General features: G+C 44.2%; 1 protein-coding gene across 1 annotated transcript in view; it reads right to left on the bottom strand.

The window, feature by feature from the left end:
- Positions 1–309: 309 nt before the first annotated feature.
- LOC306943335 (monocarboxylate transporter 1-like) overlaps positions 310–18,915 on the bottom strand; it is a 42,635-nt gene continuing 24,029 nt past the window's right edge. The window contains exons 3-5 of the mRNA XM_079529598.1: positions 3,108–3,251; positions 2,182–2,976; positions 310–872 (exon numbers count right to left, since the gene is read on the bottom strand). Coding sequence (XP_079385724.1) covers positions 598–872; positions 2,182–2,976; positions 3,108–3,251 — 1,214 coding nt within the window. The 3' untranslated portion in view covers positions 310–597. The remainder of the gene's footprint in view (positions 873–2,181; positions 2,977–3,107; positions 3,252–18,915) is intronic.

Below are 18,915 nucleotides of genomic sequence, written 5' to 3'. Positions count from 1 at the left end.
AGTATGTCTCTTTATACTTTAAGGAGTGTGGTGGTGGACCTGACAAATGTAATGTGTGTGCTCACTTGGACCTGTGCAGAGTTGAGGCAGAGCTAAGATGTAATCTGATTCGACAGTGAAAATGTGTCTCTGGCTCTGTGTCTGTGTCTCAAGACCCTGAGAGTAATGTACTCAGTGATGTAATCCCCCAACAACTGTCAGTGGAGTCAGTGTATCTGTCTGTCTGTCTGTGTGTGTGTGTGTGTGTGTGTGTGTGTGTGTGTGTGTGTGTGTGTGTGTGTGTGTGTGTGTGTGTGTGTGTGTGTGTGTGTGTGTGTGTGTGTGTGTGTGCATGTGTTCGTGTGTGCGTGTTCTTGCAGAGGATTAGATTTTTACCAAAGCCACACCAATACCGTCAGATGCTACAATACTGAAACTCAGCTCTGCTAAGTGTCACAACACTAGGTGTTATAGATAGCTGCAACAATGTCACCTCGGTAAAGTGCATGGGTTGGTGGTGGTGACGGGAGGGTGCTTCACTGGTGGCTCTTGCAGGGTCTCTGTGTGTGTGTGTGCGTGTGCTTGTGTGTGTGTGTGTATGTGTGTATATTCCAGTCTCTACACGGTGTCCTCGTCCATCTTTGCCACTTCGTCTAATACGACGGCCGACGTCTCCTCCTCGCCCTTGGAGGGCGAGGAAGGGGCCAGCATGGCCGCCTGCTCCTCCTTGCCGAGCCCCTCCCTCTCCTTGGCCTCCTCCGCTTTCCTCTCCCGGTCCAGCAGGCGGTAGTTGGTACCCATTCCAATGAAGAGGATGATGCTGGAGAGGACGAGGATGGCACCACAGGTGTAGTAGGTGTAGTGGTAGTTGCCATAGTAGTTGAAGAAAGTACCTGTTGCGTGAACACACACACAGAGAGAGAGAGAGAGAGAGAGGCTTCAGTTTTTACATTCAGACATTTAAAACATGACTTGTAATTACATGCTACTATTCAACATTGATGCCAAAATGTATTATTTATAATGTCTAGAAACTGTCCAAAGTTAAAAAGGCTTAGTGCTGGGCAGAGATAAATATTAAAGGAAAAAATAGTCCACACACTGGATCCAGCTCCAAAGTTACTTATTACCACCAAGGTGAGGTTTTGAGCGTAGTAGCTCTTTAGACATATCTAAAGCATAATGTATGACTCCAAATTTGGGCAAGGTTTCAGTCTGATCAGAGCCCATTTGACTTCCACTAGAGACCAGCGGGTGGCGGATTTAGCCGCGGTTGCCGCGGGTGAACCGCAGTTTAGGGTGGATTAGGGTCAATTCATATTATTATAAATTAATATAGGATAAACCGCGGGTGAAATAATGCGGGAAATAAAGTAATGGCATAATAAAGTATATAAATATGCTTATTATAGCTTTTAAAACGCACACAATCTCGGCGTGCGTGCGTTGGTAGTAGTATTTTAATTTAATCATTTTCCATGATCTGGCACAAATTAGCCGCCTATGAAGTTGGGTCCTGTTGCACAACAACAACAACAACACAGTGGTCTCCTACAGGCAGCTACGCTAAAGTTGCTAACAGGCAGCTAGTGAGTCTGAGAGAAACTTAAAACTAAGTAAAACAGAAGGGAGGAATATACGTTCGGCGTGGGACTGGGAGTGATTAAGTTCTTTACCCTGCCGCCGATGACCGCTGGATATGCTGTATGAAAATACGTCGCGAAAACGTGGACGGCGTGTTACCATGGAAATGGATATATACAACCACTACGTAACATTGGTGAACTGTCGAGAGAGTGGTGAGTGACATTGTTTGTACAAGTAGTATAAATAGCCGATCTACAAGCTCACAACGCGTCGCAGCGTCGCGTTGTGAGCTTGTAGATTGGCTATACTGTATACACTGGGCGCTTCCCTGCGCAGCGGATTGCGGGTGGTGCGGATTAATAAATTGGATTAATTAATAAATTGCGGTCGGATAACGGGCGGATTATAATTATGCACATGCGGATTCGGGTGACAAAAAAGCTCATCCGCTGTTCTCTAACTTCCACTATAAAATTATACTGTTTTGTATAATATATATATATATTATACAAAACAGTATATTATATATTATACTCCTGCAGAGCCACAATGTAAAAAACCATGAACAAATAAATGAATGACATCCGTCCCTCTGCGTTGTTGTGACCTCCTCACCTGTCAACGGTGGGCCCAGCAGCACCGGAGCGCACTCCACGATGGTGACCAGGCCCACGGCCGAGGAGAACCTCTGGGCTCCCACCAGGTCCATCAGCGTCTCGAACAGCACCGAGCTCAGCCAGCCAAATGCAAAGCCAAAGAAGATGGCGTAGATTATAAAGCCGGTGTAGTCAGTCGTCACCGGCACACACAGGTGGCACACGCCGTTGTAGAGGACGGAGGCGGCGAAGAAATACTGGATCCTGGGGCGCACCCACTTGGTGTTGGCAAGCAGGCCCATGGAGGGCCGTGCAAACATGTCCACGAAAGCCAGGATTGACAGCAGGAAAGCCGCCTTGTTCTTCTCGATGCCCTCGCTCTTGGCGTAGTTGGAGAGAAAAACGAGAGGCGAAAAGAGGCCAAAGAACATGAAGACGTTGCCGAAGAGGTAGAGCAGGAAGCCGCGGTGTTTGAACAGCGTCAGGTCAATGAAGCTGTTGATGGTCTGCATCACCGTCTTCTTGGGCTGTGGCTCGCCCGCTGCCGAGATGGCACTCATGGCTGGCTGGGGTTTGGGCCCGATGGGCCGCATGAGGGCGCCAGCCACGCAGCAGTTGAAAAGAAGTCCTCCGAGGATGAGAAAGCTGCCTCGCCAACCAAAGAAGTCGAACAGCCAGGAGTTGAGAGGCGACAGTGTGGACAGGAACACAGGGCTACCAGCCATGGCTATGCCGTTGGCGATGGGCCGTTTCTCAAAGAAGTACTTGCCGATCATGGTGAGGGCCGGGTTCAAGTTGAATGCCAGGCCCAAACCTGGAGGAGATGGGAAAAATAACAGATGGGGGGTTTGCATGAGGATCTGACGCATGCTACATGCTACATGCTACATTATTTAGAACTACTACGTGGTATATTGAAGCTGGAGTGAAAAAAGGTCTACTGACCTCCCACCACTCCAATGAAGAAGTAGAGCTCCGACAGGGAGTTGCAGAAGGAAGCACAGATCAGCCCCGATCCCGCCAGACAGCCACCTAGGATGATTATCGGTCGGCTGCCAAATTTATTCACAAGTATACTGCTGATTGGACCTGGAGAGAAAACAGAGAGGGAGTTGAATATTATTACATACCATGGATCTACGAATCATGATGTGAACATTATTGTTTGCTGCCATATATATTATTGAGATGCAAATCAACAAAGACTGATGGTGGGTTACACTGTTACACAGCCAGAGTGCATAATTTATTACTGAGCAACGAAACCAACATGCAGGATTCTAACAAAGACAGCAAAAACTCTGAACCATTCCCATTGTTCACCTGCAGGTGGAGGTATAGGGCAAAAAAAACTAAAAACTAAAAAGGAAAGAGAGGGAAGCTAGAGCGATAGGCCACAAAAAAGTCTCTGACTGATGCTGCCTGAACTGCTTCATGAGTGAACATTATGCATGCAATAGAGCGTCGCAGTCCCGCCCCTTACCATGGACCAAGGATAGTCTAAGAAGGATGAGACGCGAAGACCGTACGGGCGACGCCATGTTGCTTTGGAAGGAAAGAAACATGCGCAGTTGAGACCAAGGAAGCTGAACGCGGAAGTGTTGGCTGCATATAGGCCATTGCGCATGTTTCTTTCCTTCCAAAGCAACATGGCGTCGCCCGTACGGTCTTCGCGTCTCATCCTTCTTAGACTGTCCTTGCCATGGACCAGGAAATGATTCTCCGTTCATTTTCCTCATAGACATTTCAGAAAGTATTTATTTAAAGACGTTTACGCCGCGGACAAAGCCAACTCGAGTCGTGACAAATCATGACAACAAATTTTTGGGGCCGAACAAATAATTAGAAAGAAGAAAAAAACGGCAGGTTACAACACTTTTTTTGTTGTTTTTCTTCTTTGTAATTATTTGTTTGGTCCAAAATATTGTTTGTGTTGTCATGAGTTGTCACGACTCGAGTTGGCTTTGTCCGTGGCGTAACCGTCTTTAAATAAATACTTTATGAAATGTCTATGGGAAAAATGCATTGGGTTTCATTTCCTGGTCCATGGTATATAGTGAATGAATAGTGTAGTCGCTGTCAAAACCTTGTCCAAAACTTAAGTGATACTTTTCAGGAAATTGGGAATAGAGAATCTGTGTTCCAAATGACCCAATGTAGTTATGATTTAGTCCGAATTAATTGATTAATTAATTGATACTTTATTAGCAGTTTGAAGCTCTTGTCAATACCTTTCACTTGTTAAATATTTATAAAATTCACTCTTTCACTTCCTTTACATTTCCAAAAAAAGGTAGTACATCTACAAGCTCACAATGCATCATATACATGCACTGACACCACGCTAGACAGGAACGCCCAAAAACGTCACATCCGGTTTTAGCCTGGGGTAAGAATTTTCTATGGCTGCCAATGCAACTTGGTCCAATCCGTAATCACATACGGACAAACATCTATGCCGATGCTATCTAACTTGCGGAGGTAGCGTGCCTTGTCCACGGGCAACAGATCTTTCAACGTATGGCATTGCAAATACGTTTGATAATCGCTACTCTGCTCAATATTGTTTTTAAAATGCCGCAAATTGCATTGCAGTGAACGAGCGCAAATCACAACTTCCCCCGGTGGTGGGCGGAGTCACAGTTTGAGGCGCTGTTTACGCGCCGTGGTGTCAGTGTATGGTGACTCATTGTGAGCTTGTAGATCAGCTGTTTTTGCTACTTTTGTGTGGAGAAAACATAAAAAGTTGAAATATGGACATACCGTTTCTGCTAGACAGCAACATTAACGGTATGTCCATAATTCAGGGGTGTATAACTCATTTTTTGGAAAACACAAGGAACGTAAGGTGCTAATGTTCTTACTGCTAGGTAGGTTGTAAAAACATGTATTGTTTGTGAGTCTGTAAAAGCTCTGAAGTGATCTGTGCCAGTGGCTTTTGGCATATTGCATATTACCTTATTCACGCCTCAGGCTGCCTCTGACTTCAGTCAGACAGGCAGTCAAGGTGGTGCTTCTATGTATTATTATTATTAATATTTTTTTCTGAGTCTGATCGTTAATAAGCTTGATTGTCGTGGGAGGTAATGGTTTAGCAATCTAGTGCCAGTGGCTTTGTGGCCACGAAGCCACTTACCACGTGGTAGCATCTGAAAAAGTCTGTGGTTGGGGTGGCTATCAGCGTGCCCATCGTAGTGCACCAATGACCTATATGACAGTGTCCGTATGGTGCTGTTAATAAAATGGTTATAATCAGAAGCCTGATGGTCTACAGTACAAACATTCTGCTATGTTTTGCTTTCCTTTGAGGTTTGGCAATCAGTCAATACACTATTGATTTTGCACAAAGAAGAATAGGATAATTCCAAGTAGAAGCCATGTCAGCATAATACCTTCCCAGATGTTCTGTAGTCCACCAGTCCTACCAATAGGTATTGTGCAAGAATGCATTTTCATTCAAGTGTACAGTAAATGGGACAGTTGTATGGATGCAATGTAGTGCGCGCTGCATTTCCTATGGCATGTATTACTATTTGTGTATAGAGAGATTTGCGCACACAGAATATTTTGGTAGAAGAAGATGAACGGATAAACGGGTCCATACAGCCACTCTCCAATACGCCCCCATTCAAGCCAGCCATTCATTGCCATTCCTCAAGAGTACTGTTAGTTGGAATCCATTATCCCTATGTAGGCTTAAATCCCTTGGAGATCTGCCCTTGAAATTTGTATACCAACCACATTAGCAGAGGCACGCACATGTGTACGGCTGCAAGCATGTACAAAATACCTACAGTACCTCTAGGACATGGCAAGGGTACAGGGTAGAGGCCCTCTACCCTTGCTATGTCCTAAGGCAGGCCCGGATTAGCAATGGAATTTAGTAGAGCTTAAACTCCAGGGCCCGCAGCTTGCAGGGCCCTGTGTGACAGACAATTAAAAATTGTTGCTTCCGTCAAAACCGTATTCATAGTCACCGATTTCAATGTAACACAACACAGGAACCCCAGCTAGTGTTTTTGGTCGTCCAACAGTTTCTTAACCACTCGGTGGGAGGAGACTTGAAAATAGCAGATACAGCGTTGGGGAGCAGCCTTATATAACTATGGGAGCAGCGGCGATAGTGCTGGCAGTGTGCTGAACGCACGCACGTTCATTCACTGGGCGTGTGAACGCAAAAAGTGTCGTTCTTAATTGTGTTACACGCACGCACGCGAAGCGCGCATGCATGAAGCCTTTTGATTTGATGTTGCTCCAGGGCCCTCGGAGGGGTTGATTCGGCACTGCCTAGAGGCAACCTAGGCACGGTATTATTATTACTAATAATAATACACTTTATTTGTATAGCACGTTTCATACAAAAATGCAGCGCAGATTGCAAAATAAAACAAAAAGTAATATGTCTGTCATTGTATGAGTAGCACAATGGTGACTTGGCTGCTTGCCATGTTTGGTGTGATGGGTTGTTGCAGGCAGCACAACGTTTCCAAGTGCCACACCATGAATAGAAAGGAGCCATGTACATAATTGGCTTTGATGGTACAGTATGTACTGTATGTCAAACACACACACACAACATTCATGACACCCTAACAAATGTACCCCAACACATTTAGACCTGAGGATTATTCTAAAAACACCTTCTAAATACTGTTTTCTGAAAAACTTTCTGTAGCAGTAGGAAACATGAAATAATAATGTAATATTTTTTAAGTCTTTGGCGTTTACTTGGAAAAAGGAATAGAAAATAATCTGCTACAGAGAGATAAATATAGCAACATCTAAAATTACGTAGACAGGTTCCCGGTGTTAAGGTATAAACATGTATAGGTTAGAATAGGTTAAAATGGGCTAACTCTGAGAGTGTAAACATTATTGATGCAGCCCCATTTTAAACTCTTATTTTAAATTAACACTGCAATCACTATAGACTTATACAACTCCTCTATGGCAGTGGAATTCCTGGTGAGAGAGCTGTTGCCAAGTGGACAAAAAAGACACACACACACACACACACACACACACACACACACACACACACACACACACACACACACACACACACACACACACTCACACACACACACACACACACACACACACACACACACACACACACACACACAGAAACAGCAAAGCGCACACAAGTGTGTCCTTAGTGACGCACAAACACGCGTACAGGGACACAAATCATTTGTGACAGTCTTTCTTGTGGTCTGGCAAGAGACAAAGGGGGCAGTGATCGGTGTTCTCTGAGATATTACATAAACAATTAGTTCTCCCCATATCCCACTCTCTCTCTCTCTCTCTCTCTCTCTCTTTGTGAGAGAGAGGACAGCCAGGAGTGCAGTGGCGAGAGGAGAGAGCAGCACATGGCTCTGTCTGCAAAAAGGATCATGACCCGGTTTCGGAATAAAATGTTTCAGCTGTGACATGTCCCCAATTTTGCATGCAGTGATGCTCATATGTTGTAATTAGTAGCTGACAGATTCTACATGACAGGGCCGACACCTTGCCTCTGTTCTAATCTTGTATTCTACAGTCAGACACAATGTTCTACCATATTATTATATAATAAAATCAAATTATCATATGAAGAGGAATACAAATAGACCAAGAACAGGTGATGATGAGTCAGAGAGGAATAAAACAAATACGATAAGAGCATTGATATACTTTGTGTTGCTCTCTCCAAGAACTGACAGGGTTATCCCTGGCAAAGATCCGGCATATTCCTCCAACACGTCAATTCATTGCAGGAAAAAAAAAGTTAAAATAATAGCGTGCCGGTGGATATCCACCGGCTATTATTTTAACCTTTTTTTTCTCAGAATTTCTTTGTTCAGGCAATCAGATCACCATAACAAATGCACCAGGGGGTGTCAACCCTGCCTGTAAGATGATCTATTGTTCTCTTGATTGCCACCTTGACCTTTGAGTTTTTTTAGACCCAAAAGATAATCATCTCTTCGGGACAGCATACTAATTATTCTCACCAAGTTTCATGAAAGTCAAACAACACATTCTTGATTTTGACCTTGAGCTTTGACTTTTTCGACACAAAAGTAAATCATTTAGTTGGCCCTTCTTTCTAAATTTCACGAAAATCTACACATCTGACCAACAAACCAACAAACACAAACAGACAGGACTGATTACAATACCCTGCAGCGCATTGCATACTGTAACATAATGTGTGCATTGCATACTGTAACATAATGGTCCTCATTCACAACGGCGTTTACGCTCATAACGTTACGTAACGTGAGCGGAGCGTGAGCGGACAGGCATTTACGTGGATTCCCACATTACGTGGGAATTCATGAAGTTGAACGTGAACTTGACGGTGACGTTGTTTGGTCGGAAACTCCGCTATAAGCTGCGCCAGCTCAGAGGGTCGTGTACTGCTTGCGTAGATTTATTCAGAAGGCTTTAGTCTTCATGCTGACTCAATTAAAAGTCCCCAAACCTCAGATAAAATATGTAGGCATGTGTCAACATTGGTCAGCACATACAAAAAATGATAGCTTATATAAAAGCCAAGTATCACTTGTATGCCTAAATGCAAGCATTCTAGAGGCAGGTTAGCCTAGAGTCCCATACAGAAACTGCCCCTGCAAGCCCGACACCTTTTTATTTATTTATTAGGATATTTCTAGCATGCGCGATTGCGCTGCTCACTTGACAGCTTTCTACTCGCAGTGCAACGCGTTGTGAGCTTGTAGATCGGCTCTCGCGGACTCGCGCTGCATGTTAAAAAACAAACTCACAATTATTATAAGAACATACACTTATCTGCATTCTGCACTGTACGAATCCAACGTTGTTTAGTGTAGTAATGCCTGCAGTAGGCCTATTGAAATTGTTTTGTTACGGAGCTCCTTTGAGTCACACTGTCGGTGTGTGTGTGTGGACAGTCCAATCTGGGTGAAATTCACATTGGAAAATGAATATAACGGCGAGCCTGGCCCGGACAGAACAGATTATTTCTATGGTTCACAGACATGCCGGTCTGACAGACAGACAGCAGTCACGAGGGCTAATTAGCCCTATACAAATATAGAAGTCCACATTATTGCATCAGCGCGTGCAATTCGGCCAGTCATAGTTTTAAGCCAGTGCACCTTAATTAATTATAATATGGGGAACTTATAGCTAGGCTGTAGGCTACTACATTGATCTCATCATGAGATCAATCAAGTTTGGTGCCAAATGTCCCGTGAATCATTTTAATATGACGACATCATGAAATGAACCTGCACTTAGATCTGACAAAGAGGAGGCTACCCGCCGTATATGGTTGAAGATTTAAATAGCTATAGGCCTATGCCTACGTGTCCATGATCAGAACAAATCCATTCTCCACATGGCATTCAGACAGATGACAGTGAGATGATATTAATCTATTAGCAATTGTTCAATAGAAAAGAAAAGGCTTTATAATATAATTGCCAAGTATAGGCTAGCTTGCTGCCTTGGTCCCGAACTTAAATAAATAAATGGCCAAGCTGCATTTTATACGGTAAGTCAGCTTGCCATTGCTGTAGCGGTGCAGAGCAGCGTTCACCGTTTTGTAAGCTTGGGAAAATGATTTATATAGTTTAATGGTAGGCTATAGACAATATAAAGAATCACGCACAAATGTAATGGTATATGGATGTAAAAAAAGAGACTGCAGGTGGTGGTCGTCGCTCCGGCGCTTGACATGGTCAGATCATTTTCTTTTAATTTCCTGTCCTTTGATGGATTGAGTGTCAGTTTGTACAGTTTGTATGGTAGGCCTATAGTGGTATACTTTATACAATGGTGCAAAAACTTGTTTGTGGTCCTGTGGAATTATGAAATTAATAGAGGGCTATATTCATGATATATCTGCACAGCACTGACTGACCGCGGCAGTATAGCCTAATTTCTTTCCAGCAATCATTTTTATTTTAATTTGTGAAGCCACTATACTGGAAAATATCATTATTTTGTTGCATTCCGTCAGGAGGACCTCTATTTCGTTTGAGCTGTAAGGCCTATAGTTCTTTTTTTTTTTTTTACTGCTGTCTGCTGAGTCATGCTTGACGCCTTTTATGGTGTGAAATGGGGCGTGGATCAATGCAAATGAAGTTATCCGCTGATTTTCCGATCATTTGGCACCCGCTCGCATTCACCTGCGTACCTCACAACATACACCTGCGTACCTGTGGTACACACCGCTCTTTGAATTGCACGGCAAAACAACGTTGCGTGATCGGACGGAATTTCCCGCATCTGTTTACGCTTCCGTTACGCTTCCGTTACACTCTGGTGTATTTCTCCTTTGTGAATGAGGACCCTTGTGTGCATTGCATACTGTAACATAATGTGTGCATTGCATACTGTAACATAATGTGTGCATAAATCTAACAATAGGCTACTTGCATAGGCTGCTGGCTTGAGTAATTAAAAACCTCAAGGAAAAATCTAATCTCTACTGTATGTGACCATTTCCCATAAATATATTTGTTGGTTGAATTGTATCCTTCCCATGTTCAGCAATTTGTCTTCTAGGCTCTATTCTTAAGTGGTGTGCTTCCAAATTAGTACTCTGTACTGTACTGTACTGTACTACTCCATACTGTACTGTACTCCTCCCTGGCCTCTGTGTGTGTGTGTGTGTGTGTGTGTGTGTGTGTGTGTGTGTGTGTGTGTGTGTGTGTGTGTGTGTGTGTGTGTGTGTGTGTGTGTGGGGGGGGGGGGGGGGGGGGGGGGGGGTGTTTCAGCATACAGACATACATACAGACATACATACAGGAGTGGCTAGCACCACTCAAATCTAATCTGAAAAACTACCGCTATTCACGATGCTTGATGATTAGCAGTGACCTTTATGTACTGTACTATAAAGACACTGAAGACTAAGATAATTTCAGTCCCTCCCACGGACTGAGCCTTATCATAACATAGCCAGATATTATATTGCACACACCCCTTGGCTTACTAACTGTCTGAGTGACAGCAAAGTCACCCTGAGACACTAGCACGAAAGGGAAATCCTGCTCAGTGGGGCCCTAGCTCGCAAAGCAGGGTTCTGTCGATTGGCTAAATGCACTGGACTGTAAACTGAGTGGCTGAGGGGAAATCTCTGTCTCACTCGGAAACAGTCCCAGTACAAGAGCATTAATACATACTGTAACCACAGCCACAGTCACTCTCCACACTCATGGCTTGTGCACATCGCATGCTGAAGAACAAGAAGACCAAAGTTCAAAGGACATAGACGTGCCCGTCACCTGTAATAAAAACGCTGATTCTATGTTATTTCTTTACCCTGTTTGTAAGACCTGGACATATGGTCATGGGTTAGGGTTATATATATGGCATTTTCTTACTTATATTTTACATTTGTTGTATATTTGTTTGATTGCTTCTTGTGTTTGTATTTTTCTTTTACTTTGTTGTGTAAAATCTAAAACTTAATAAACATTGAGTCTTAAAAAAGTTCAGTGTGTTAATAATGCATTGGCATTAACACTAGACGAGTTGGGAATGCATTCCCTACCCTGTTATACGGTATGGTTGTCACTGTACCCGTTCCCTACCCTGTTATACGGTATGGTTGTCACTGTACCCGTTCCCTACCCTGTTATATGGTATGGTTGTCACTGTACCCGTTCCCTACCCTGTTATACGGTATGGTTGTCACTGTACCCGTTCCCTACCCTGTTATACGGTATGGTTGTAACTGTACCCGTTCCCTACCCTGTTATACGGTATGGTTGTAACTGTACCCGTTCCCTACCCTGTTATACGGTATGGTTGTCACTGTACCCGTTCCCTACCCTGTTATACGGTATGGTTGTAACTGTACCCGTTCTGTCTGTCTGTCTGTCTGTCTGTCTGTCTGTCTGTCTGTCTGTCTGTCTGTCTGTCTGTCTGTCCCTTTTATGCCCATTTATGGAGATCTCTCTTATCTGTCTATGAGTGTCCCTTTTATGTCCATATATGGCATATACTAACTAAGGTTATCATTATATGCCCATTATATACCCATACTGTATGGGCATATCTGTCGAATCAGCGGTTCTGGACAACCACCTTATCTGACCGACTTCATGCTAAAAAGGTGTTTGCTGAAGTAAAAACAAAAGGCCATGATTTAAATATGGCAGGGTATCACTAAGACTCAAGGTAAATACAGGTTTCCAAAACAGTGGTCAAATATAATACTGTCTCTCTCTCACTCTCTCTCTCTCTCTCTCTCTCTCTCTCACTCTCTCTCTCTCTCTCTGTCCCTTTTATTCCTGTTTTCACTGGTGTTGCCGCTCTGCAGCTCATTGTGGTTGTCTACTCTACTGCCCCGCAGTATGAAATCCAAATCCCATCACATTTTTGTGACCTGACATAAGTCTTTAGGCTGTGTGTTCTGGCCAGTCTCCTCTTTGGTTAGTCAGCTTCCTCTGTCCTTCTCTGAGTTTTAGTTGTGAATGAGTGAGCATGTGCTCGTTCGTGCGTACGTGCAGCACCTCATGTCTGACCAATGTGAGCGAGACGGCATGCCCACATACTGACATCATCAACTGGCGACTCACAAAAGCGCCTTGTGCCCTTGCAGAGGAGAATGGCAGAGGGCCCATTGGTATGCACAATGGCATGCTGCATCCAAATAAGAGTATTGTTTTACATCCACATCCACTCCACGTGAGGAACATGAACAGACTGTGGACTGTGCTATTCAAACAACTGACATCTGACTATGGCGTCAATGACTGCTATTCTGCTTCACCTCCTAATCATAGCAGTTCCCATTCCATGCGAGCATATCATACTGAACAGAGTACAGGCAATGAAAACAGGCAGCCTGCTCTGCTTTGAACAGGTCCAATGAATTGGCGAAAAAGGATGTGCGCTACACTCAGGGAGAGAAAAGGGGTGATATTGCGCTAATCCATCTAAAAGCACCAAATTTTGCACAGATATAACCCAGGGCCTGCTCTAATGATTTAGCTAGGGCGCCCGAGCTGGTGAACTTGGGAAACTTTGTGACAACTGCTGAAAGTTGTACCATTAACAACCAATATATATAATATCCTACTATAATTCAGTCAATGTCTGAATTAATGAATGTCTGAAACACTGTCGTAGCTCCTCACTGCCTGCACCAATACTTTTGCATGACAAACACTCCTTGAGCTATAAAGGGCATAGCCGTTATCACAAATGTGATGAGGTCATCACATTTGGGCACATTTGGGCAAGTGGCTATGGCCACAACTATGTATAAATCAGGCTTAACTCTGAGAGTGTAACGACTGACCCAAGTGAGTCCATACTAAATAAGAATGCGGAGAAATGTTAGATGAATGTGTTGGTGAGAGCAAACCAAATAATCCATTTAGGATTAGGGAGAGTTAGGGAGAGATACAAAACCAAGGGAGGAGGAGTCATTCTAAAGTGATTATGGACAAAGCAATGTCCACTCCCTCAGCCTCCCACACATAACCCTGGTTCAAAGAGTGGATAACAGACTTCCTGTGCGTGCGTGTGTGTGTGTGTGTGTGTGCGTGCGTGCGTGCGTGCGTGCGTGCGTGCGTGCGTGCGTGCGTGCGTGCGTGCGTGCGTGCGTGCGTGCGTGCGTCTGTGACCAGCTAATCTCCGGCACCGTTGGCCTGATCGCAGCGAAACTGTCCACATACACTCCCTGGATGCCAGAGATGAACCTCTGCCCCAAATGTTTCACATGGATATGTGTGTGTGTGTTTGTGTGTGGGTGTGTGTGACTGATTCACTTATGCTCAGTTGGTGTAGGAGAGACCTGTGTAAGTTAACATCAACTTTATTGATAGTGGATAGTAGGTAGACAGGAAATGGCGGGAGAGAGATGGGGAGTGACAAGCAGCAAAGGTCGTCGGGATCGAGAGTCGAACTCACAACACGCTGTCAGGCAGATTGGCAGCCTATATGCCCAGCATCTCTATTCTGGGGGAACAGTCGTCCCAAAATAGCCAATTATCCTACAAGCTCACAGCACGTTGCAACACAACAGGTTGTGAGCTGGTAGATTGGCAATTTTGGCTTTATTCAGTGTATCCCATGGGAATACAGTCAATTAAGTATAGGGCCCATGGTTGGGTATACGGTCTGTTGCCCTGATGTTCTCCAAATCTTGAATGCCTGGTAGATAAGTGTGTGAGTTAAGTCTGAAACTAAAGTCACTGTCTCCCTTTCTTAAGTCCCACCTTGGAAGACTCTAAACTATAAAAACTGCTCCTCGGAGCACAGTTCTCCGGCGCCGCCAGGTCAGGTAGGTTATTCTGGGCCAGCAATGTTTAGAATGTGTACCATATTCTACCATATATCTGAAGGAGTATTATCAAAAATATATATTTTACATATGTTGGCTGTAAAAGGCAGACGTGAAAAATGCAGGGCAAAGGTTTTTCCTTGGCCTCTAGGGAGCAGGTAGTGTGCATAAAATGTTTTACACAGATTGGTGCAGTCATAGGTAAAAACACGAATCGGCCTATTTTTGAGTGGTGCAAGTGCAACCACTCCAAGGAACAGCAATGTCCGTCTCTGGTGGTGTCCCGTGTCCCTGTGTCCCTCCTATGTTTATATACCAATATGGGCAAAAGTGGCGCTGTTGTGCTAGAAACAGAGAGAGATAGTGTTGCACTGTTGCCTGCTAATTACAATGTGGAGCGTGCATGAGAGATGGAGAGATAGAGAGAGAGAGAGATGTCTGCTAATTCCCCCACACAGTAACTCTGTCATTTCTCCGGAACCGGGCTGGCACCCTGGGCGCATTCCTGTGGGTCTGGAAGTTCCGGAGACCCCCCGGGGACCCCCACACGGAGTTGCACCACTCAGTTCACACGGGTGTGATTTTTGAAAATGTTCAAGTCTGTGGCATTTCTTCCTCGGCCTAGTGGGAATGTGCATTGTGCATGCATCAGTCTGTGGCATTTCTTCCTTGACCTAGTAGGAATGTGCATTGTGCATGCATCAGTCTGACCTAGTGGGAATGTGCATTGTGCATGCATCAATCGCATGCTGTGTTCATGATTTGAGGCATTTTGTTCAATACGGAGCACTCCTACAAACTTTGGAAGCTAATCTTAGCTAATCAGGATAGAATATGAAAAATCAAAAGAACAGTTTTGTTTAATGACTATAAAGATACTGTGTATCGAATTGTGTGATGTTTGGACAAATCTGTAGGAGTTTTGCCTCCTGGTGGCGCTATAACAGGTCCATGTGAAACATTTGGGGCAGCGGTTCATCTCTGGCATCCAGGGAGTGTATGTGGACAGTTTCGCTGCGATCAGGCCAACGGTGCCGCACGCACGCACGCACGCACGCACGCACACACGCACGCACACACACACACACGCTCGGCCATGCCTTTCGGACTGGCGGAGACAAATATAGTTTTATTTGGATAATTATGGTCGTGTCTAGATGTAAGAAAACAGTTAGCAAAAGATCTGATAAGAAGAAGAGGAGGAAGGGAGGAAATCAGCAAGAGTAAGAAAAATGCTTATTTTTGTTTTCGTTCTGTGTCAGCAGAGAGGAACAAGATAAGATAAAGCCTTGTGAGAAACACGAAGCACCACAAGAAAAAGCCTGTAGACAGAGAGACACAACACCCTCCACCGCTCCATCTCTCTCCCTTCCCCTCCCCCGTCAGTGGAATGAGAGAGGCTATTTACCTTACACATGCACACTCAAAAAGCCTCACATATATTCCTAAACCTGCAAGACTCAGCGTGCGTGCATGCGTGCGTGCGTGCGTGCGTGCGTGCGTGCGTGCGTGCGTGCATGCATGCGTGCGTGCGAGAACAGGCTGGCACAAACCTGCGCTTGCAATAAAGCATGCCTGCAGACACTCAGAGGAAAAGTGTCAATGTGGTATTTTTTTAAACAGGAAGTTACCCCCTGCACAGTATAAAATGTGTAGTACTGGTGTAACACCCAGTAATCGAACCTGGGTCTCCTGTGTGGAAAGCCAACTCTTAACCACTAATCCAAAGGGATATCCCTATGATTCAGTAGCCTGGCTTTGGTCATACTGATAATGTGGATTCACTCTTGCCTCCTCAGTCTGGACTTCGTCTCATAGGCAACTTGAAAAGTGGGCGTCAGTAGTTGACTTGAAGTACAGACTCATCTATCCAATCAGCGTAACAATAAGCTGACGTCATCACACATGTGACCACATCATAGTGGTTAAAGGACCACTTCACCACTTTTCAACATATAATTGGTCCTCACTAATGTTCATGATAAAACACTGATAAAACCACCATTTTTTCCTACTCAGTCTGTGTCTCATAGGAGGGCTTGGGCAGTTCGGACACCCGTCCACCAATGACATCATCATTAGGCAGATTTTTTTTTAAACAAGATTTCTTTTAAAATATATTTAGATTTTTATTATCGTGAGAACGATGGCTTCAACTTTTGCATTGCAACTTTTCAGGAAAAGAAAGCCTGCCGTTTCTATTAGCTTGGATTCACCATCGATGATGTCACTGGTGGACGGGTTTCTGAACTGCCCACAGCCTTCCTATGAGACACAGACTGAGGGCCTCACTACACGAGGACGTCGCGGGCTGTTCCCCGCCTAAGTTTTGTGAACGATATAAAACTTTACTGCGTCTACATTGCGGTTATGTTAATTATGTACGGGTCTAGACGAGACCGGTAAACTGCTTCGTTTTCAAGATACAGCTGTAGTACATATTGCCGGCCTGTAGATGGCCACCCAAAAAAAAGAAAAAGCTTATTCTAAGGCAATATGAAAGCATTTTATAAATTATACTATTGGTATTTCACACAGGTGTTGCCAAATAACTAATTATCTCAGATGCGCATATGACATAGGCTATCTAGGTCATATCAATTTAATCAGCAGAGGTTGCAGAGCAGTGATGCTTCTCACTCTGCACACACTGATTTACCAGCTAAAGTTGATGCCTACTTTAAAATCATAATATGACAAACCTTGGATTAATTCTTCTGAAAACGAGCAGCACGCACAAAGTAAGTGATTCACACATTCAGAGAGAGAGAGAGAGAGAGAGAGAGAGAGAGCACACGCACCCCTTCTCGCTCGAGAGAAGGGGTGCTCTCTCTCTCTCTCTCTCTCTCTCTCAGATCATCATACAGCTCACAACGAGGAGCGGCATGGTACATTGTGAATTTATGAGTTTGACTTTGGAGATTGAATATATATTCGCTGGTGCGCAACACCTCTGAATGTCAGATAATTGCTCGTTTATAGATTGATTACACCTGCTGGCAGTGGCAGCACAGCGCTAATCATTGCACATAGGCTATAGCCTACAAAAGTATAAAAAAAGAGCAATTGGAAACAGTGAAAACAGGCCGTTTATAGAGGAATATGGACAGTAAACAATGTGTTTATCCTACCTGTGGTCTCTCAATGCAAAGCCGTTTTGAAGTTACACAAAGAATGTTTAATTTCCACCCAAGAAGAGAAGCACTTTGATGAGGTCCATGCATGCTTTGCACTGTGCACTGCGCAGTCAGACCTGCCTGAGAGGAACGTGCGGTGGCTGTGCTGCCTATCTTGTATAGCCTATATACTAATCTATTCTACACTACACCATTTAATAGTAACAATAATGTAGAAGATCCGTTTTTTTTCTTGTCTTTCCGGATTGGTAATCACCATAATTTATATCTGTTCTCCAAAAATAGCTCCTCTACAAGCTCGTGCATGCGGGCTGCAGATCGGCTATTTTTGGAGAAGAGATTTATAGACATTATGTGCAAATATAAAATAGCTGTGATACTTATATGTAAGTGGTTATGGTGAAATAAACCATTAACACTAGTTAGTTTGGAGGGGGCGAGGGGACTATGACATCACCGTTTCAGCAAATTAGGCGGCATTCGCTGTACACACGGAGACGTGAAAGTCGCGTCTCCAAACTTTCCCACTCTGGAAGGTAGTTTCAAAATTAGCCGTTAAAGTCCCCCAAAACGCCGTCTCCGTGTGACAAAAAGGGCAGATCGGCTAATTACTTGCCCGAGAAACACCGAAATCGTCCTCATCTGGATGGCCCCTGAGTAGGAAAAATGTGTGGTATTTTATCATGAACATTAGTTAGGACCAATTATAGGAAGAGAAGTTGAAAAGTGGTGAAGTGGTCCTTTAAAAGATATCGCACTAAAAAACAAGGTCTGTTTTGGGAGAGGTTGGTATGGTGCAGAATGGGGGTGGACAGGGTGGGTCATCAAATATTTAATTATGACAGTTGCAAATGCAACTGTAATTAGCATACATGCCACTTACGCAAAAGTCGCTCCATGTAGGGAGCAGGTCCTTAAAGTTCAAACCGATCCTCATACAGACAGTTGTATAGGCTGACCGTAAGCCATCTGTGCATTATCCGTTCTCAACCCCTGGATTAAATGAGGATCAGAGGCAGAGAGAGGGAAAGAGCATGGCATTTGTGGTCGAGTGATGTGTTTGACCATGAGAGCGGGACTACCCACGGGTGCATCGTGCATGTGTTTGGTCCGACATACTAACAGTCCTACAGTCATGAGTCTGACACCCAAAACCCAACCCTAAACCTAACGTGGCGGTGACGGTGTTGTCGAACTAATGCCTGTCGGACTGTTAGGATGTCTAACCAACGTATGTACCCCCTACCCTACCCACGGTGAGTGGAACTAATTAAAACATTGACAGATTGTAACAATAACAATGAAACATTTATAAACCGTAACCAGACTGAATAATATCACCTCA

Source organism: Electrona antarctica (assembly GCF_951216825.1).
Source record: "Electrona antarctica genome assembly, chromosome: 2".
NCBI classification, from domain to species: domain Eukaryota; kingdom Metazoa; phylum Chordata; class Actinopteri; order Myctophiformes; family Myctophidae; genus Electrona; species Electrona antarctica.
The sequence above is the reverse complement of the archived record's forward strand: the minus strand, read 5'-3'. Positions and strand labels throughout refer to the sequence as shown.